Source organism: Cyrtonyx montezumae, unplaced genomic scaffold, assembly GCF_038088225.1.
Source record: "Cyrtonyx montezumae isolate F1298 unplaced genomic scaffold, pur_monq_1.0 scaffold_2, whole genome shotgun sequence".
NCBI classification, from domain to species: domain Eukaryota; kingdom Metazoa; phylum Chordata; class Aves; order Galliformes; family Odontophoridae; genus Cyrtonyx; species Cyrtonyx montezumae.
In genome coordinates, this window is record NW_027071936.1 from 38,441,390 (window position 1) to 38,462,635 (window position 21,246).

General features: G+C 43.0%; 2 protein-coding genes across 2 annotated transcripts; both read right to left on the bottom strand.

Annotated features, from left to right (window-relative positions):
• Nucleotides 1–3,145: 3,145 nt before the first annotated feature.
• Nucleotides 3,146–10,580, bottom strand: LOC136048989 (alcohol dehydrogenase class-3). Its single transcript, XM_065736963.1, has 9 exons — nt 10,554–10,580; nt 9,155–9,256; nt 8,452–8,593; nt 7,908–7,995; nt 6,551–6,770; nt 5,728–5,988; nt 4,917–5,052; nt 4,088–4,226; nt 3,146–3,181 (listed from the first exon to the last, which is right to left on the bottom strand). Exons 1-9 carry the CDS (start codon nt 10,563–10,565, stop codon nt 3,157–3,159), a joined length of 1,125 nt encoding a protein of 374 aa, XP_065593035.1. The 5' UTR covers nt 10,566–10,580; the 3' UTR covers nt 3,146–3,156.
• A 4,780-nt stretch (nt 10,581–15,360) lies between these two features.
• Nucleotides 15,361–20,574, bottom strand: LOC136048960 (alcohol dehydrogenase 1-like). Its single transcript, XM_065736915.1, has 9 exons — nt 20,206–20,574; nt 19,513–19,614; nt 17,673–17,814; nt 17,324–17,411; nt 16,991–17,210; nt 16,622–16,882; nt 16,226–16,361; nt 15,698–15,836; nt 15,361–15,578 (listed from the first exon to the last, which is right to left on the bottom strand). The coding sequence occupies exons 1-9, from the start codon at nt 20,221–20,223 to the stop codon at nt 15,554–15,556; spliced, it is 1,131 nt and encodes a 376-aa protein (XP_065592987.1). The 5' UTR covers nt 20,224–20,574; the 3' UTR covers nt 15,361–15,553.
• Nucleotides 20,575–21,246: the final 672 nt, after the last annotated feature.

Consider the following 21,246-nt stretch of genomic DNA (forward strand, 5'->3'; position numbering starts at 1 on the left):
CCTTGAGTGGAATTACCTTTGTTGAATGAAATGTATTGAGGAGATGACTATCTTGGAAGTTTGCTCACCATCTCACTCATGTGAATGGTTACAGTGGTCTTGCTTTTGTGTGTGTGTGTGTGTGTGAGAGAGAGAGAGAGAGAGAGATGCAGGGGCCTCATTTTTGTTCTATAAAATAAAAATCGCAGCTGCTTTTAACAGAAATCACATTTTTTTGTGATCCAAAACTAGATATAGCATTCTCGAGGTTTCTCCAGGTTTGCTTGCACCAGTGCAAGCCTATACTCATAGATGCATGCAGACAGTTAAAAATGACACTTAAACCTGTGCATGTGTAATGTGGATACCTCTTTGCTGTTGCACAAATAGAACCAAATTTAGCACTGCAAGTTTACACCACAGGTAATCTACGATGCTATGCATTCATATCTATAAATTGAAATTGCAGTAAGAAAACTGTTTTTACTGAGTTCATACTGTTGCAGTATTTTTAAATAAGTGAAAAGTTTGGACAGCATCTACACCTGTTCTTTGAACACAAGACAGGTAATATGTCATCCTGGAGAACAGAATTATTTAATAAAAATGTTGTGAAAGACCTTTTTCACCTATCCAGCTGTAGCTTTGCTTGAATGTTATGTATTACGCTTGTGCTTACTAGATTTGGGAAATTATCTATTTTTAATTCTTACAGAAGTTGCTACCCACTACAAAATACAACACACACACACACAAAAAAAAAATCAGTTACCTGATTGTTTTCAGAAATTCTTGCCAAAAATACAACCGTGCAGTCTCCTCTTAAAAAATCTCTTAAAAGCGTTTTCCCTTTTCTATCACCTCCAATTCCAGAATTGTTCAAGACAGAACTGAAAGTATTCATATTGTTTTTGCAAACTGATATGGATAGTTAAGTAGAAAAGATGCGATAGGTAATGCTGAATAAAAATGGTAACAGGGAACAAGTGACATTTTAGTGCTGCCACTGCATTTTTATGTGACAGCTAGCAGAGTACATACACATTTAATGTATGGTCATTTGGTGGAAAAGTTTTGTCTGCTGAAGTCCTTGAAGTTGGCAAGACTGCTACAGTTTAGTACTGTACCTCAATCACCAAGACTGGGGTATGAGGAACAGACCTTGTGTTAATGAGCCTCTGTCACACAAGGAGCTTCAAAGACAATGCATTTAATTAACAGCTTTGCAGGACAGAGTAGTCTGAAAACTCCAACAAGTAGAACATCAATTCTTCAGCCAGTGAAGAAGCTGTAAGTCTTTTAAACTGAATTCTTGTATTGCTGAATATCTTTCTTTGTCTTACCCTGGTGTTATAAGACTAGCTTTTTCTAATGCAGTAAGCTACAGATTTTCTAGAGTAATAATATAATCCAAACAACACACTTGTGCAGATTTGATTTAGTACATGAAACCTAGAGGAACAACAGTGCTTTAATTTTGTTGCATCAGCTGGGAAAGGAGGCCTGCAAAGATGCTGAGTGAATGCCATATTGATATAATATTGTGGTTTCAGAGTGCCCCAGTGGGAATTACTTATTAACAGTAATATTTTTTAATAAATTATTTAATTTTCAGCTAGTATTTAAGGAGCTTATAAGGTACTGGGAATCATCTCACTGCTATGTGGGAGGTCTTGCTTTCCTGGTAGAAATTTACTTTTTTTTTTTCTTAGTTGCTTAAAATTCAATTCTTATGATATTTAGCAGGAGTTAACTTGTTTGTTGCTTAGTCTGTCTGAAGTGAAATTAGAAATGCAGCTACCTCAGCTGTTTTCAGAATGCTTTCAGGATCTCTTTCCAATAATAAATAGAAAAACATGTAATTGTCCCAGTTGTATAGCAAGGTATTGGGGCAAGGCAATTACTAGAAGAAAAATGTCTCTTATCCCTAAAATGATTACTGTTTGCGTTCTGTTTTGAACAGTGTCCCTTGAAGAAAAAAAATATTTCCTCTTCACAAGCATCCTTGGCTCCTTATGAATATAACCTCCTTTTAAAACCAATACCAGGTAGATTTTCTGCCTCTGCTTTGCAGTGTTTATTTACCTGTTTTTCGAGACCTGCTGTATTGTTTCCAGGTTTCCATTCTAATAAGTTTTATCCAGTCAGATCACTACAGCTATAGTTAAAGAAACCCTACAATTTCAAATTAAAGCACTTAAGACAACACCAGCAACTCCAACAAAATAAACAAAAGCAACACTGAAGCCTTCAGTGGACCCAGCCCTTTACTGTTTTCTTCTGACTGCCAACTTCAATAGCATGACTGTTTCTGTCTAATTAGAAATAACAAACTCAAGCAGTATCTATCTACTCTGCTGGCTGTTGTGTTTTTGTTGTACTGGTTGCAGTACTACAAAAATTGCCAATAAGCTTAAGGAAACAGTAGAATTTCCTCTGTGCTACTGAAGCCTTGGAGGTGACACAATTAGGGAAAGTCAACAATGTAATTTTATGCTATCAACTTTACAAAAATCCCACCTTTTGCTAATATAATGAGCCATATTGGAAATAAGGCACAATATAGAGTTGACTTTCCAAGGAAACATGAGTACATGGGCATTTAGGCCATTCATCCAACCAGTCTGCTCTCCTAAGTGGCTTCACAGTAGAGTTAGGTAGTAAGTCCTTCATAGTCCTCCAGCAGCTTCAAAAGCTTGCCAGCTGCTACAGTTTTTACTCCTCTCTGTGTAGTTGCAGCACATTGATGCTGCTTCTCAACCCTGCTATGCTTAGCAAACTACGTGGTGTAATGAATCCCCCCATCATTTGCTATTCAGTCTGAAAAATGCTCATCCATATACTGTAAAACCACCTAAGGAAAACAGTAAGATACAGCCATCAATGGCTTAATGACCAGTAATTTCAACACTGTTTAGAAATGTTTTTATTAAGTAAATTGAGTTAGTCACAATTACATTTGAGGAACAGGTACAGAAGTTCCCAAACCAGTGTTTATTAATATAACGCTATTCTGTGGTTACTGTGTTTTTGTTTTTTTTTCCCCTCCAGAAGACCAGGTCATTTAGTATTTAGAATGTTTACCCTAAAATCTTCCGGTGAGTTTTCTTTCAGTTGCAGGTTTCTACTCCTTGTCAGAAATTCCATTATAAAAGGTCAGTTACCACATGGCTGGCTTTAAAGCTTTAGAACTGTTCGAATGCTTAAAATGGAAAAGAAAAATAAGAGATACAAATATGTCAGTTTTCAAGCATGCTAAGACATACTCTCATTAAACTTCTATTTTTTCTAAGAATGAAATTATACCTCTAACATATCTTATTAGAAAACCCGCCCAAAAATGTCTTTGTAATGCTGATTATCAGAGATTTTTACTCTGTTCCTAAAGAATAGAGACTATTCTCAGCAGGGAAGCTTTTCAAATGATGTGTGTCAGTTTTCATTAACTAGCCACATTATTGATGTGAAAAACTAATGTTTACAGGCATTCCCTCTTCTGGCAGCTTGGAACATTTTAAGTAACTTACATTACTTTTTTTCCACCATCTGCAGTCATTTGCAGAAATCTGCAGTGTGAACAGTCCAAACTGCTGTTTATCTTGATAAAAAAGGAAGGTATTGTAAAAGCTGTCTGACCATATTAAGAAGTACAAACTCCTATTAGCATTCTACCCCAGTTCAAACCAGAGAAAATATCTGAAATAGCAGCATATTAAAAGCTCACTCTAAATGACTCTTAGGATAGATACCAGCAGAGTCTACTGTTTGAAAATAACTAAATAGTAGGTTTCAATGTAACCACTAAATTAGACCCGGGGTTAAATGAAATGTAAAGATGTATTTGGAAAAACTGGTCTTTTATCTCTCTTTTTTTAAGAAGGAATGTTTTAGCAGTAGTTTTGGAAATACAAAGGTAAGAATAGCTCATCCCCTTTACCCGTGTATTTCCCTTACATGGCTCTTGCTTTTTACTCTGCCTCTGTTTTGGCACATGTTTAGAAGCTCAGATAAAGTGTATTTGTCTCAGAATGAACATGCATAGCATATGCCAACCCTTGCGCTGTCCCCTTAAGAAACATCTACATCTTTCAGAGTTTTTGAACATTACCTCTTTCCTCCATGCATCAGATCAAAAGCCTCATTAATTCTGTCAAAAGGCAGGGTATGAGTCACAAACTCATCTACTTTTATTTTCTTGGACATGTAGTCAGTCACCAGCTTTGGTACATTGTCTACACTCTTCCAGCCTGAAAGACAGTAAGCACACATTTGTTTTTGACCTTTCCACCCATCTCTCAACAAAGAGGAAGGAAAACATACAAGTTTCATGTGAGTGTTTGATAAATCTGAAAAGAAACAGAAATTGGTGCTATCTGTCCCTCCTGCTTTAGTCAGGTGGTAAGGAACAAGAGGAGAGTACAAACCTTTTATTTCACCTAGAAAAATTATGTACTAGGCATCTCCATCAGCTCCTCACTACACCTTTATAACCCAACTAAATTTTGTACTACTTGGAAAAAGAGTTCCATAAAGAAACCCATCAAATTTGGATACCTCACAAGCTTCAGCAATTACTGAATTCCCAAACTACTAGTAACTAAAATTCTGAACAGGTTTCTGGTTTGACAGAAGATCTATCAATAAGTTGCTTGTTATAAAAGTGCTTTAAAATAAAAAGTTCCCACTTTAGCCCCACAGACTAAGCAACACAAACATATTTATGTTAATTCCCATTTCCACAGAGGTTATTTTACTGCATCCCAATCCTTCAGCTGATAACAGTTACACTATACCTTGGAACTTTACAGTTGTATGGCTATATTCTCTCCTTGAAATATGTGAGATGTCATACCAGTGTGTTTGCAGCCTGTAATAGTATCAGATACAGTGTTCTAACATTTTGTAAGTTAATTTTATCCCCAAAACAAAAGAGTTACCTCCAAATGCAGTTCCTTTCCATGTCCGACCGGTTACTAGCTGGAATGGCCGTGTTGAGATCTCCTGACCAGCAGCAGCTACTCCAACTATCACACTAACTCCCCAGCCTTTGTGGCAGGCTTCCAAGGCAGCCCTCTTCACAGATGGACAGAACAAAACACAGTGCATATAGTTAATGTTTACACTGCCTGGACTGGCACAGGTTTTAATTCCTCTCCCTCAGTGAATGAATTGCCACATTAATACTTCAGGAAATGTAACTTTCAGTGTATTTACTGTAAGTTTCCCATTTGTTCAGACTCCTTATTCTATAAACAACTCACTTTGCTCTTTTTATTTCCTATCTGGCTTCCAGAGAAGTTACTGTGAACTCCCACTGGGAGCTGGGATAAACTAAGCAGAGACCATGTAGCTGACAGCTTAGCAATGTTGTTGCCTAGCCTTACACTCACTGTTTCTAATGGTTAAATTCACTGTCTGGGGGAGAAGGGAGATACTCAGCTGTCCTTGAGTTTTTAGATTGTTGTACAGTATATTTGTATTGTATCTGTTAATTAAAACTCATGATTTCAAAGAAGAGAAAATATCTGCAAAGTATAAAAATACTATTTTAGGCCTCAGAAACAACATTTTCATGATTAGGGTTGGATGTAAATTGGCCTTTTTAGTGATAGTGGTTATCATTACTATTTAAAAATAAACTAATGAACTACCATGGCATGCTTTCTGTAACAAGAAAGCAGCTCATTTTCCTATTCAGCTGAACAACTAAGCAGCATCTAGCTAACCACCCCCAGGTGCTGCACTCACCATGACTCCAACATTACCGACACACTCAAATGAGTAGTCCACACCACCATCAGTCATTTCAACTAGCACCTCCTGTATGGGCTTTGCAAAGTCTTGAGGGCTAATGCATTCAGCAGCTCCAAACTCCTTGGCTTTGGCATATGTATTCTTGTTTATGTCAATGCCAATGATCCGGGATGCTCCTGCTGCTTTACAGCCCATAATAGCAGCCAGCCCAACTCCTCCTAAACCAAAGACCGCACAGGTGGAGCCAGGTTCTACCTAGGTGAAAAATAGAGAGCCATAAGCAACAGAGAAAATTAATCCTTCTATGAGTGGGAAACATTGATTAACAGATCTATTATGAAAAAAAAGTGGGGATAAATATAAATACAATAGCTACAAGACTTTATCACTTAGATAATGTAAACTCTATGGAAAGATCACACAAGAACTCCTTGGGTGCCAGGCTTTTCTTTTTGCCCAGACTCCACTTCTGTAACCTGCCCAAGCCTCTTGTGCATTAACCTACCAGCTCTCTTTCTCGCCCTGACCTTCAAAACTACCAGAGTTGCACCAAGATTAAGATATTTGGTAATTTCTGGAAAGGCTGGTATCAAAAAGCGATGCAGAATCTTCTATGTGCGTTCTCCTAATTTTCTTCTAATCTGATCTGGCCTTCATGGAGATGTTAGAAATTCTTAGTTAAATTTTGTCAGTTGAAGAGCATAGAAACCCAGAAACCTTGTACATCACGGTAGTGCCAGTGTAGTCCCTAAAGTGTTAGTGTACTTTGGTTCAGATATAGTTGCAGAGAAAGGCCAGAAGCAACCATAGCCCTTACCTTAGCGGTATTAACAGCAGCCCCATAACCTGTAGAGATGCCACAACCCAGCAGGCACACTTTATCAAGAGGTGCTGCAGCATCTATCTTAGCTACTGAGATATCAGCCACCACCGTGTACTCCGAGAAGGTGCTAGTCCCCATGAAGTGGTAAATCTGCTTTCCTTTGCAGGTGAATCTGCTGGTACCATCAGGCATGAGTCCCTTCCCTTGAGTAACTCTTAAGACAAAGTCAGAAAAGTCAAGTCAGAGTCTTAAGCAGTAACTAACCTCACCAGAAAGTACCCTTTAAGTCTACTTAAAAGTATAGTTACATAACTGTACCATCATTTTTGAAACATTGCAATAAACCATAAATTGACAGAAATTAAGACACTAGACTCCTAACTCTTTGTGCTGTTAATTCCTCTGAGAAAGCACAGAAAGAACTGTGGAGTTTATCATACTACCAATGCTAGCTGCTTGCACCATGGTACCATACTCCCTTCTTCACCTTCAGTCCACTTCGCTGGATTAGCAGCTGTAGTTATGTCACTATAGCTTTTGGTTTTGCAAGACTGTTTTCTTCAGAATTGAATCTATGCTGCAATCTCACTTATTTTCAAATAGGAATTAGAGTGCCCAAACAGTCATCATGTTATTCCTGTGGCCTACTGCTAGCAGAGCAGCAGCATGCTTGGGTGAAACAGAACTTCCAGCTGAAACTGCAGCAGAGCAACTCCAAAGCACAAAAGTTATGGAGAGCAGCTCTTAATTTATAAAAGGAGATAACATATTCCTGTGGGCTGAAGTCAGTGACCAAAGACAGATATTCTCTCTGATCACAAGGACTCATCATAGTACCACTTTGCTCCACCTAGTGCTTCCAAGCTAGTCTACTTAACAAACAATATTAATGGTATATCTGTCCCAATGACAGAAAATCCTCCCCTTCTTTGATTTATCACCTCTACTGTTTGTCAGACCCAGCTGAAAATTCAGCAGGGAAGCAGGGATTCAGGAAAAACAGCTTTTTATGTAATTTTGTACCACTCAAACCCTCAAGTGTTTGCACCAAGAGCTAAATTCCCTAAAGCATTTCCCTTAAGTACAGATTAAATACAGAATCAGAGCATTTTATGTTTTTAAAGCTGTGGAAAGAAGCTACCAGCTCAGACCTTCACAAACATGAAAACAAAAAGATTTATTCAAGAAATATTAAGGAAGAATGTAACTTAACTGCCTAAAGCATATACTTTCCACATCATTAAATGATTCACCAGGAGTTTTACTTCTCAAAGAATCCATCAATTACTTCTGAAAACTAGATATGTTCAACAGCTACTAGACTGCGTGTCACAACAAAAAGCATACAGACCTTATCTTTTGGCACAGATTAGTTTTAGGATTCTTGCAGAACTTGCACTCACCACACTGGGGGATGTATAGTGGGATAACAGTATCCCCTAGGGGAAAAAAAAACAACAGAAAACTGGCTATTACTGAGTCAAGTAAGGCATTAGGGAAAAAGTGAAGTTGAGTAACTACTTTTTTTTACAGCTTTTAAGTAAGTAACTGCTCATTTAAAACTTCTTGGTGTTAGAGACTGCTTGGAGTATAGAGTAGCACTATTTATAGAGTGCTTTAATTAAAACAACAGGTGATAACTATCATTTGGAAAAAAATAATCCTTCTCATTATATTGATGCAATTTCAAATACAAAATCTGGACCAAGACCATACTGAATAATTACCATTATCCCTCACAGACTAAAGACATGCATGCAGACATATACCCTAAAATAAAACATTACATTCCTGCAATATGTCATGTGAGTAGCCAGATTTGAAAGTTGATCTTGTAGTAAGGAAGAACTTCTAAGGAAATCATGAAACTTGGGAGATGCCAGGTATTTTCTTACCTGGCTTTACTTTTGTTACTCCTTCCCCAACGCTTTCTACAATTCCTGCTCCTTCGTGACCCAAAATCACAGGAAAACATCCCTCAGGATCAGCACCACTCAGAGTATAGGCATCAGTGTGACAGAGAGCAGTGGCAACTATCTGTGAAGAAATATATAAGCTCAGGCCTCTTGAAAAATAGCAACACAGATTTAAATATTCCCCTTTGGTTAGTACTTCAGAAAAACTGCCAATAGGAGCTTTTCAATCCAGGCTATCTTTGTGATACAACAAGCTTACTTTCGCTCCTGGCAAGGCACATGGTATATCATACTCTGAAAAAAAGAAATTTATGATGGTACATCTTTTCATTTCCATCCACTACAACATAATGTTAAAATAGGCAAAATATGTCATCTGATTTCTTCAAGCTAGAAATTAGTAGTCCAAGTCTTCTCAATGCAAGCTCGGCTACCAGATTTGAAATTACTGATCCCCACGTCTAGCTATGATTTTTAGACCAGACTGAATTAAGACCAACAGAAATTAAAAATATTTTCTGTAAACAGAAGATCTCTAAACCCCATAATTTTCTTCTTTGTAAAGCCAGCTGAGTTGATAACGAACTAGCATTTTCCATTCATCATTTCTTCTGCTGGTAAACAGACAGCTTTAATACTCAGCATCCCAAAATATAGTGCATACAGTTACCACTCTAGTTACCTTGATGCGAACTTCATGAGCTTTTGGTGGAGCGACCTCCACCTCCTCAATAGAGAGAGGTTTACCTGTCTCCCAGGCAACAGCAGCCTTGCATTTAATAACCTAATGAGACAACAAAATAAAAAGAGGACAGAACATTGATTGTTTCATTTAAATTTTGTTCAGCCAAGCAAAGAAATGAGAGAAAGGCAACTGGCTTCAGGGAAGAATGCCAGATCTGAAATATGTGATTTCAGCACAAAGACTCAATTGCACATTTGCTTTCAGGAAGTTAATGAGTGAACCAAGTTGTGGAACTTGATTGCTATTCTCTTAACTGAGAAAAAGCATGATGAGAGGAGAAAACAGGCAGGGTATCAAGTAGTCTATATCTTAACTTCTGGTAGATCCATCATCCTAAAAACGCAATATACAGTAATTTCCTGCAGGATACCTGGGAAAGTTGTAGAATGAAGTTCAAGGCCTTATCTACAAGGATATAACCTGACAAGGAACGCCATCTCTGATTTGCTTGCCTAGGAAGAGACCCCTATGCAATCTACCCCAGAACAGTATATTTTGGATTAATTTGGTCATGCCAGACCTGATTTTGCATCGATTTTCTTTCACGCAAACAATTTCAGCTGAAAAGATGAAGAGCTTCATAACATGCATATAAAAAAATGCCATTCTGATATGTTCTGAGTATCCGTGGTGCTCCCACAGGCTTCGTGCAACTTCCCAAGGTCATCTACACAGATGCCCAGCCTTACTGACACCTCGCTGCCTGGAAGAAAAAGCAGCCCCAGGACTTGCTGAGCTTGCTGCATCTGATCCATCAACTACACAAAACAAATTGATGGTCAGTTTCTGGCTTTCTGCAGCACTTTTGTCTACGCTGCCAGGTCCGTGAAACAGAGCTACAGGCGTTTCTTCTGGCTCAAAGCAAGCAGAAACGACTGCTGCTAACCCAAAATGGGCTGAAGTTTTACAGCCCTAGCTAAACAGCACACGGGCACTATTCCCACGGCCCTACCGTACACCACTGTCCTCACTCCGCTTTTTCCTCCCTTGGGTAAACATTACAAAAGCGCACCACGACCAGATGCGAGCTGCTCGCTCCTAACTGCTGAACACGCCAGGCTTCAGCAGGAGATCTGAACTCGACAAACAAAGCAGAAAAACAACCATCGGTACCCCGCACAGCGCTCGCCGATTTCCCGTTGAAACGGGAAGGGCAAGAAGCTTTGCAACCCGCAGCGCACGATGCGAACCGCCGCTACTCAGCAACTTCGCACGACCTCAGTTCGCCCCAGCAGCCCAGAGCAGAGGGATACCAGAACCCAAGCGGCACCGAGCACAGCCTCACCACTACACCCACAGGAAAAGGGTTTGGGACCCGCATGCCGCTTCGCCTCACCTCACCGGCCATGGCGCCGCAGCCGCTCCAGGACGGGGAAGAATCGCGGCACCGCCCCCAAGGCGCGCGGTGCGCACGCGCGGTGCGCGCGGCCGCTGTGGGCAGTGACCGTTGAAAGCGTCGGGACGTGGTGTTGGGGGAGCGGGTGGTGAGGTGCGGTCCTTCGGGGGTTGCGAGCTCTGGGGCTGTCAGTTTGCTGCTGCGAGGGGTGCAGGTTTCTTCTGTTAAGTTCATGCGACGCTTCATCCCCTTTTGCGTTGGCAGCCGAGGCTGCAACCCCAGCATACTTCATTTCCCTCGTTAAATTCAGTTCTGCCAACTTCTTCTGTGAGCTTGTTGCTCTGGTTTGACAGTGCTCTCAGAAAACCTCAGAGTGCTCTGTGCTTAAAGATAAACTCCAATGGTGCTTAGCTTTTGTCATAACCGATGCTCTGGAAGCTGCAGGGGCTGATTCTGGTAGACAAAATCGTGAGTACATAAGTCATAAATGTTTCATAAATCACAATGCTCATTGCTTAATTTCAGAGATACGTTTGTTTTGTTCTGTTTTGTTTTTTCCTTCCCTTGCAGTTTTGTAGCCCTGCCTAGTACTGCCTTCTATTCTTGGAGGTCCATGGGAGTTCTCAAAGGTTTTGCAGCTTCTGTTCTCTGAACCGTGCAAGCAGATGAAGTTACCACACTGTGCTCTTGGCTGAACTATATATGCTTTGCCATCTGTGTTTCAGGTTTATGCAGGAATGCTCCATAGGTGAAGATTCACAGTGCCATTCTATTTTTTACACTGGGTTGTTTTTTGTGTGTTATTCTGGGAGATGGTGTGTATTAATCAGAAACAGCGGCGTGGACTGAAAACAGAAGGGAGCATGGAAATGCTGTGAGCATGTGGGACAAAGGCCTGGCAGTTGGGTTTTGCTTGGAGGATGTTCTTTGCTCTGTGGCAAGTGAAGGGAGAAAAAAGCAAAGCAGCAAGAGATCTGCATTACTACTGCTTCATTGTTTCTGTTGTACTGTCATGTATCTCCCTGAGGCAGTAATTTTTAGCAAGGATTTTCTGTGCCTGAGTTTGGCTTTGAAGTACAAGGAAGTCCAAGGAAGGAAATCTTTTTCAGGCTTGGTAAATGCATTTTCTTTCAGCACGTGCTAAGGGACCAGTCAGGGTGCTCATCTCTGAGCAGTCTGACTGCAGAAGGGAAAAACTATCCTCATGCCAGTGACAGAATTGAAAGGTGATGGCACTGTGACTGCTGGCTGCTACTTCAAGTGCCAGAGAATGGAATGGCCTGGTGTAGGTAGACAGAGGGTCTGACACACAAAACAGAAATGCATTCACACAAGCATTACCTGCTTCATTTCCCCAAAAAGATTGTCCTGGCAGTAATTTTTTTCTCCTGTTAACACCACTTCCTAAACAAGACCCATTGAACCTGTAATAACTTGTACTCCACAAGTTCCTATGTGCAAGTGGATCAGTGAAGCTCTATACGTTTCAGCAGCAGTTGCTCTAGAGCATCAGTCTTCCTGTGGGGCTTTGCTCTCAAAACTGGCCTTCTGAATTCTGATTTAAGCTCTCCTAAATTCTCCCTGTGAAGCACTGGAGGATACTTGTGTAGAATTCAAAAAAGAATTTTGAACTCTTGTTGCTTGTCAAGTCAATGGTTTCTTTTGTAAAATACACCTATAAATAGTTGGAAAATGGGAATGTTTAAAGAATTTTTTTTTTCATTTAAAATGTTCAGTGCTGGTTGATACTACTTGGATATTCTTAGGGAATTATAAATTCTGGTCTTGTAAATACAAATCAAAAATTTAAGAAATGGCTGAAAAGGAGAACGTTGTAGAAGAGTAGTTTTACGATGCTGAAGTGTATCAGAGTAAAATAACTTTTCAAACTGAAGGCCTGTGTTAACACAGTGTATATAAAATGTGTGTCAAGTATGTAAAATGTTGATGACATTTTTACAATAGAGACGAAAGAAGCTGGGATAGTGAATGACTTTTTGTATTTTAGTTATGAAAATAAGTTATTTGGGGAAATTCGTGCCTAATGTCCTCAGGAATCTGCTTTCACTGAAGATTAAATACACTTTGAAGGGCTGATCTTCTATGTGTTGATTCTAGTGTACGAATGTTAGGTGAACTATGGGAAAGAAATTTTAAGGATAAAAGTGAGGGCAGGGTTGTAATGATAATGCCTTGCTTGCTCCGGATAGCATCTTGTGATGCATTTTAATGTCTTTGCTAATCCTTTAAAGGTAATTATTTGGTCACTTGTGAAACCAGCCATGATCTGGGAATTAAGCAGGATTTGTGGAGCTCTCTAATTTGCTGCTGAAATTCGAAGTCCTGGAAAGCTTGTAGTAGTTATCAGAGGTGCAGGAGGATCTCCATGTTTTTGGAAAGTTAATAGTAACACACTTGCTCCCTGGAGGAATGGGTGGCTGAAGTGATTCTCCCTAGCACTCGTCATACACGGCTGCTAGCAAACTTCAGCAACCACGATTGCAGGGTGTTCAGTGAAGCTGGCAACCACACACGCATCTCCTCACACACGTGGCTGTGCACTTGGCAAGCCTAAGCCACCGAGGTGTAATGCAGGTGGATCTGTGCAGGAATCCGAATCTTCCAGCACGGTCGGGAAAGTCCATCGACAGCGCACAGAGAATGTGGTAAGGTAAGCACCAGGTGGCACTGCTAGGATGGCAGAGCTCTGTGCACCCGGCAGTACTTCACATGGTTTTCCACAGGAGTTCAAAGTAGCTGGTAAAGTGCAAGTTATCATTGACTTAAAGCAGAATTATTTTGTTACAACATTTTGTCTTACCAAAGTTGAAATTTTTTCATAAGCAGAAAATTGATATTTCTGTCAAATTAGCATAACTAGGAATAATGTGTGATTATCCAGGTGGAGGAACTGTTTAGTTTCTAGTCAGTCAGGTGTTTTTGTTGTTTTTCTTCAGTCTCTGTATGTGTGTTTAAATTTATTGTAGTTACTGGTCTGACTGATGACTTTTTTGAGACTTCTCACAAGTATAAAATTAAAAACGTTTGTGCAAAAAGGCAGTATTACATTTTGCTTACTGAAAAGAACTTGCAGGGTTTTCCTATGTAGCACGCCAGAACTCAATTAAAACATTTAGTGAGATCTTTTGGTGTCCCCTCATTACCTTTAACCTTACTGTTTTATATTTTAACAGTAATTAAGAGAACTAAAGGTATATTTAAAAGCAGGGGAAGTGGATTCTGTGTGCAAACATCACTATAAACTGGCAGCAAGGTGGAATTTGTTAAACTCTGACAACTCGTTTATGTGCTTATGATGTGCTGTGTAATTGTTGACTGTGCTGAGAGATTTCTAGAAGTTCAAAGGGCTGCCTGCTAAGATAAAGACTTTCTCTAGAGATCAAAAGGCATTAATCTTATCAGCCTTACAGGTTCAGCTCAAAGAAAGTGTTGATTTACTAGAATGATCTGCTCACAGTGGCAGCCCTGTTCTTTGGGGATTTTGCATTGTAACCATATTCCTGTATGCGTGAATCCAGTGGGAGGCCTGTACTTAGAGGTGTTCCTCATGGGTTGGTGCTGGGTCTGGTCCTGTTCAACATCTTTATCAGTGACCTTGATGAGGGGATAGAGTCCACCCTCAGCAATTTTGCTGATGGTACAAAGCTGGGAGTGAGACCTGGACAGGCTGGAGAGTTGGGTTGAGAGAAACCAGATAAGGTTTAACAAGAACAAGTGTAGAGTCTTGCAGCTAGGGAGGAATAGTTGTATGTACCGGTAGAGGTTGGGGGATGAGCTGCTGGAGAGGAGCTGCGAGGAGAGGGACCTGGGTGTCCTGGTGGATGACAGGTTGCCCTTGAGCCAGCAGTGTGCCCTGGTGGCCAAGAAGGCCAATTGAGAACCTGGGGTGCATTAAAAAGAGTGTGGCCAGAAGGTCAAGGGAGGTGATCCCCCTCCTTTACTCTGCCCTAGGTGATGCCACGTCAGGAATACTGTGTCCAGTTCAAGAAAAGCAGGGAATTTGTAGAGCAACTCCACTGGAGGGTTGCCAAAATAATGAGCAGCTTGGAGTAGCTCTTTTAAGAGGAAAGGCTGAGAGACTGGGAACTGTTCATCCTGGAGAGGAGAAGACTGAGGGGATTCTATCAGTGCTCACAAATATCTAATGGGTGGGAGTTGTGTGGATGGGGCCGGGCTCTTTTCAGTGGTTCTCAGCGGGTGAGCAAGGGTGAACGGCACAAACTGAACCATAGGGATTTCCGTACAAGCACGAGGGAAAAGTTTGTTCCTTAGAAGGTTTACAGAGCTCTGTACAGAGCTCTGTAAACAAATTGCCCAGTGAGGATGTGGAGTCTCCTTCTTTGGAGGTATTCAAAAACTGCCTGGGTGCTTTCCTGTGTAACGCACTCAAGGGATCATACTTTAGCAGGCGGGTAGGACTAGATGATGTGCAGAGCTCCCTCCCAACCAATACACCTCTGTGGTTCCATGAAGGAGAGAGAATTGAGAGTGTAAGGCATTGTGGTGCGATGAGAAGAAGGTGGAGTTGAAATGAAAGAGTTTGGAATGAGAGGCTGTGTCAGCGAATGACCTCGTGGAATGAAACACATGGTGATCCTGTGAGATGAAAGTCTGGCAGCAGTGCAGGCACTCTGTCCCTTGGTCTGAGTCACGGCATTCAGCCAGCTGAGATGATGGCCGAGGTGGAAGTGCACGTGCAAATGTGTGTGGGTGTTTGGCGTGAAAGTGTGCAAAGAATGTGCAGGTCAGAAACATCAGCATCTGTTATTTGACAGCACTCCATGGGAAGAGTTTGTAAGACAGCCTTTATTTATATGAATGATTTCTCGGGAGAGGATGAGCACAGGGCGCAGCAGTGCTGGCAAGTTGCTCGTGCTTCTCTCTTTACAGTCATGAAGGGAGATGGAGGAGGGATGGGCCCACACAGGAGGGCATCTGCTGGGCTGTGTGTTGAGCTCACGCTGGCTTGGCTGCATCCTTCAGTAGAGCAGCACACTGCGAATGCTGCAGAGGGAGGAAAGGAAGGGAGGAGTTACAAGTGGTGCTACTGGCAGTGTCCGGGAGCAGACAGAAGTGCTCCTTCAGTAGGTGCCGTGTGTCACCCCTACTAGTCAGAGTCTCACCTTTTGCCTGCACGCAGCAATTCAAATCCCTCGTTGATTTTGGCAAACGGCAGCGTGTGTGTGATCAGCAAGTCAGAGTTAAATTTCTTCTGCAAATAGCTGGTAACTAATTTGGGGATAGCGTCCCCCATTTTCCAGCCTAGAAACGGGAGAAATCACATGTGGTGAACAATTGGAGAAGCACTGTTTTGGTAAAGAAACATTGGTGGAGTTGCCCGGAGCCTCATCTCGCACGAGGGAGTGGAAGCTTCCAGAATATTTGTGGGCTTATTGTTAAGTTACATGCCTATATATAAGGTGGAAATTCAGTGTTCGTTTTCACTTGAAATTTCAACATCAGCAGCTTCTCACAAAGAATTTCTTGGATGCTGCCCTGGACCTGAGTAGGTTGCAGAACCGTGTAGGCTCATTCTCAAGAGAAGGGTTATGTGTACGTTTTGGAGTGTAATTGTTCCAGTGACATTTGGGAATTGCCATGAAAGGAGAAGAATGAAATGTCTTAAATGTCTTTCTTGGCTTCCTACCTACCTCCAAGCAGTGTCCCTTTAATGGTACGCCCACTTAGTAGAAGGAAGGGATCAATGGGAACTGTTGAACCTGCAGGTGTTACTCCAATCATCACACAGACACCAGTGTTCATATTGCAAGAGGCCAGAGCAGCAATCTGATGGACAGGAAAGTGAATTAGATGAATTTGTCATAAATGCATTCTTTCCTTGCAGGTTTTGCCCCACCCTGGAAGCTAAACCAGAGGCTCTTTTCGGCACTGGCCCTGGATCTCTCCGTTCCTGTTTTGACACTCCTGCATCACTTCTCCCAAGGCAGAATGGCCTGAAGTGCAGGTTACAAGGCAAGAAACCAGTGCTGTGATGGTATTGATTTGATGGGGTTCTGGGAAGGAGGATGTACTGAAATAGCACATACCAGTGTATCTGCAGTCCCAATGACCTCAAAGGAATAGTCTACGCCATGACCGGTCATCTCGGTGAGCACCTGCTGAATGGGCTTCTTGAAGTCCCGAGGATTGATGCACTCAGTGGCTCCCAGCTGTTTGGCCTTGGCAAACTTGTCCTGGTTGATATCAATGGCAATGATGCGCGCAGCTCCAGCTGCCTTGCAGCCCATGACAGCAGAGAGACCAACTCCTCCGAGGCCAAAGATGGCACAGGTGGAGCCCGGTTTTACCTGCGTGAAATAGGGTTAGCCTCCTGTGTGGGGAGGAGGAGGCTATTGCTTTTTTGAAGGCATGAAGGTGGCTGTGGGGTGCTTATTTCAACACATCTGAATACCAACCTTGGCAGTGTTGATGGCAGCCCCATAGCCTGTTGAAAAACCACAGCCAAGCACACAGACTTTGTCCAGTGGTGCAGCAGCATCTACCTTGGCCAGGGTGTATTCAGGCACTACGGTGTATTCTGAAAAGGTGCTTATCCAGACAAAGTGGTGGATCTGTTTTCCTTTGCAGGTGAACCTACTGGTCTTGTCAGGCAGCAGGTTTTGTGGTTCACTGAAGCTGTTGGAAGTATGTGCATGTGTTGTTCATTACATAAAGCACGTGTGTGTGCATGTCATGTTTGTTGATGGCTGAGCCTGTTTTGCTGCAGGGGTGGGTGAAAGCAAACTCACTGTGATTTCAGGCAGTAGTTGGAGTCAGGATTCAAGCAGAAGCTGCATTCTCCACAGTGGGGAAGACCAAAGAGAATGACTTTGTCTCCTGGAACAAAGCAGATCCAGTGTTAGGTGCCTCCCACTCTGCAGCCTGTTGGCATGCCTCCACTGAGCTTGCTGATGACAGCAGCCCAGCGTGAGCCCTCTGCTTTCCCTGTGCATAGAAAATGTTCAGATCCCCCCTCAAGCACTCTGTGGTATTGATGAGGAAGGTGTGTGTGATGGTGTAGCGCAACTGGTGTGCAGCCAGAAGGAGTTTCAGAGCTCTGGGCGGTCTCAGAGTCTTTGAGAGCCGACTCCTGGTTACCTGGTTTCACAGAGGTCACTCCTTCTCCAATGCTCTCTACGATCCCAGCTCCTTCATGGCCTAGGATGACTGGGAATTCTACATCAGGAAAGATACCTTCAAGTACATGTTCGTCTGTGTGACAAATCCCTGTGGCCACGATCTGTTTGGAAGGAGAGAATAGTTGAGCTTGCAAAGAGCTTGGGCTTTTTGAGAGCCTGTGGGTGGCAGCTTTTTTTGTGGGTGTCAGCCTGGTTGGTGCTACCGCCTCATGCTGGTGCCCCTGTGCCCTTGCCTGGCACAAGTCCTCTGGTCTTGTTGAATGTTTTGCATGGCTTTCCTCTGTGCTGTGCTGCAGGGCTTTGGGCTTTGCTGTTCACATGTCTCTGGCTTTCTGTCTTACAGGACTGGGTATTCCTGAGTGACCGTATAACTCAACAGGGAGCAAAGTGCTGAGTTTTGCAGTCATAATTTGATTCTTCAGTGGAGACTGTTCTTTTCTGTTTGCCTGAATATAATCAGTGCCAAAAGCTGAGGAGAGGTTTGTGACACGTAGGGCCCTGAATGCCTACTGGCATGTTACAGCAGTCCACTCTCTAAGAGCGCTGCTATACATAGCTGTGTGCTTCCATCTACACACTGGCACATTCTAAAAATGTTTGTAGTCAATCAGAGTATTAATCTTCGTCTTAAAAAAAAAAAAAAGTATGAATGCAGCTGTCGTTAGAGCAGTGCAATCCAGAGTGGTGATCAAGGGACAGCATGGATTACACTAGTCTTTGGGTTCAGAAGCTTGAAAGTTGCTGCATTTTATTACAAAGTGCTACTGAGTTTCATACATATCATACTCAGGAGCCTGGTAAGAATGGGATTGTACTGACATGTTTATTTTCAGAGGTTAGTGAAAACTCCGTTTCCTGTATTTTTTTTTCTTTCTTTTGTTGTTTTTTTTTTAATATTTTCTACTTTTTGTTCTTGCCCTGCTTCTTCAATGCTTCCCTGATGCTCTTTGAAAGAAAGGAATGGAAAGGGGTATGGAACGGGAACAGAAAAATCAGGGCTGAGCCGCATGGTAGGGTGAGGCAGAAGCTGAGCACAAACCTTCGTGATCAGGAATCACAGAATCATAGAATTGCCCTGATAGGAAAATATGTTCAAGTCCAGTCTGAACCTAACCATACTACCCTAACAGCCACCTCTAACTCATGTCCCTGACAACCACATCCTGCCAGTTTTTAAGTACATTCAGAGATGGTGACTCAACTTCTTTTCTGAGGAACGTAATGCAGTGCTTAATAACCCTTTCTGTAAAGAAGTTTTTCCTGATATGTGATCTGAACCTCTCCTGGTGCAACTCCAGGCCATTTCCTCTTGTCCTGTCAGCAGTGAGACCAACCTCACTCTCGCTGCAGCCACCTTTCTGGTATTTGAAGAGAACAATAAGGTCTGCCCTCAGCCTCCTCTTTCCCAGACTAAACAGCCCCCGTTCCTTCAGTTGCTCCCTATGGGGCACATTCCCCAAGCCCTTCGCCAGCCTTGTTGCCCTTCTTTGGACCTGCTCCAACACCTCAATGTCCTTTCTGTATGGAGGTGCTCAAATGTGGACTCAAGCTGGGGCCTCACAAGCGCCAAGTACAGGGGCAGGGTTACTTCCCTAGTCCTGCTCACCACACCATTCCTGATAGAAGCCAGGATGCTCTTGTCCTTCTTGGCCGTCCTGTCCTGCAGCATCTGAACATAATGTGCAGAGCCAAGTGCAAGGAAGAGGATCCTTTGACCATACCATGCCAGGCAAGCAGTACATGCACAGGTACATCAATTTCCACATGGGAGAAAATAAAGAAGTAAAATGTGTTTTTACCTTGACACGCACTTCGCGTGCCTTTGGAGGTGCAACCTCTATCTCCTCAACAGAGAGTGGTTTGCCCACTGCCCAGGCAATGGCAGCTCTGCATCGGATAACCTGGGAGAATGGAAGCGGTGAGGCTGTGTGAGAAGGTGTGCCTTTGAGAAAGACTTAAAAACAGGTACTTAACTACTTAAAAACAGGTAAACTGCTGGTTTGTTGCCCTCTGTCAGCAGCACAGCTCCAAGGAAGTACTAAACACTAATTCTGCCCTGTTCTGTGCCCTTCCAATGACCAGTTCTGCATCCTGTTCTTGTAGTGGGATCCCACAGTCTCCCTGTTCCCTAAGAGAGGAGCGGACCGAGGCTTTTCTGGAATGAAACAGAATCCCACCCCGCGTTCCCATAGAAGGAGTCTGGAGCAGAGGAGCAGCTGGCATCCAGGTAGAACTCATAGCAAAATGGCTACTCGGTTTTCAGTGTGAGAAAGCTGTTCAAAGCCCACCCCTGCTGGGGAAGCTGCTGCCTCATGCAGATACTGACACGCTGCAGTTCTATCAGAGCAGAGTGTTGTGTAATTCAGAGAGGTGTGAGTGAGTTCCGGGAGTCAGAGAAAGGATGGTCTGCAGCCCAAGCATGCTGGCTGAGCTGTTGCCTGGGCCTCTCTGTAGAAGAGGAGGAAGGAAAAAAGGCAAGAAGGCACCCTTACTTTTCCAGAAGTGGCCATGCGGTCTGAGAGGAGCTGTCCCTGGCAGTGGCAGAGGCTGGAGGCTTGCTGCTGTCTGTCCTTCTGGACCCGTGTCTTGCGTGGATGCCCTGAGTGCAGCTGAGCACCTCTGGCTGCAGGTGAAGGTCAGGCAGGGGCACGCTGGGAGTCCTGGCAGAGGGCCAGAGGGAGCTCAGAAGAGAGTGGGAGAGGTGTTTCCCCTGCATACAGGGCTGTGTGCTGAGGGCATAGTGAGTGGTGAGGAGATGGGTAGCAGCAGAGAGGTGCTGATGGTTGGCAGGTGTACACTGTGTGGAGGAAGCAGAAGTCCTCCAGGAAGGCTTTTGTTGGTGGCTCTGGCATTTGGGGACCCCCATGCCCTTGTTAAAAAGGCACATCAGAGCTCAGGGAGACATATTGCCTCTTGTGGTTCCATAGATACCTCTTATGCCCAAGGGTGAACCTTTGGCCTGGAAACAGTTTGCTCCCCGTTATTTGCGTAGTGGTTAATCATTCAATAAATAAATAAATAAAATAATAGATTGTACAAATAGATATGGTGAGGTCAGCTGCCTTCTTGCTATTGGCAAGGAGGCCCAAAACGCAGCTTCCATGTTGCCGGAGCCCTCTCAAGCTTCCCTAGTGCAGAGAGGCATTGCTAATGTGTCTTTTGGCTGTCAGAGCTGTCCCCTGGGGCATGGTGGCCCTGTGGTGTGACAGTGGCTTTGCCGTGTGGAGGTGCAGCCGGACAGCCTGTCCTCCAGCCGTGCCGGTTCAGCCCAACACCCGCACGCTGATGTTCAAGTTGTGCCATGCTGTTGCCAGGAGCCTGAGGCCTTGGTGTTCTCAAACCTGTGGGCACTCAGGACAACAGAAATCGACTTGCATGTGATTGAACAGGACAGGATTGAGGAATTTTGTTGTACTTGATTCCCTAGCTCGCTTTCTTTTTTGATCCTCCTCCCTAAAGAATGATGCTTTATTCCTTAAAGCTCATGCAATAGGACGTGCCTCAGGAGCACCATGTATCTGGCACATGGAGGA

What these genes read in the sequence shown, in the direction of transcription:
- LOC136048989 (XM_065736963.1), bottom strand. An exon ending in AATCTGTGCCAAAAGATAAG is followed by an intron (nt 6,771 to 7,907) that starts GTCTGTATGCTT and finishes CTTTGTCTTAAG; the next exon opens with AGTTACTCAAGGGAAGGGAC. An exon ending in TCGGTAATGTTGGAGTCATG is followed by an intron (nt 5,053 to 5,727) that starts GTGAGTGCAGCA and finishes CCATCTGTGAAG; the next exon opens with AGGGCTGCCTTGGAAGCCTG.
- LOC136048960 (XM_065736915.1), bottom strand. An exon ending in AGTGACCTCTGTGAAACCAG is followed by an intron (nt 17,412 to 17,672) that starts GTAACCAGGAGT and finishes GCTTTGTTCCAG; the next exon opens with GAGACAAAGTCATTCTCTTT. An exon ending in TTGCTGCGTGCAGGCAAAAG is followed by an intron (nt 15,579 to 15,697) that starts GTGAGACTCTGA and finishes CTCCCTCTGCAG; the next exon opens with CATTCGCAGTGTGCTGCTCT.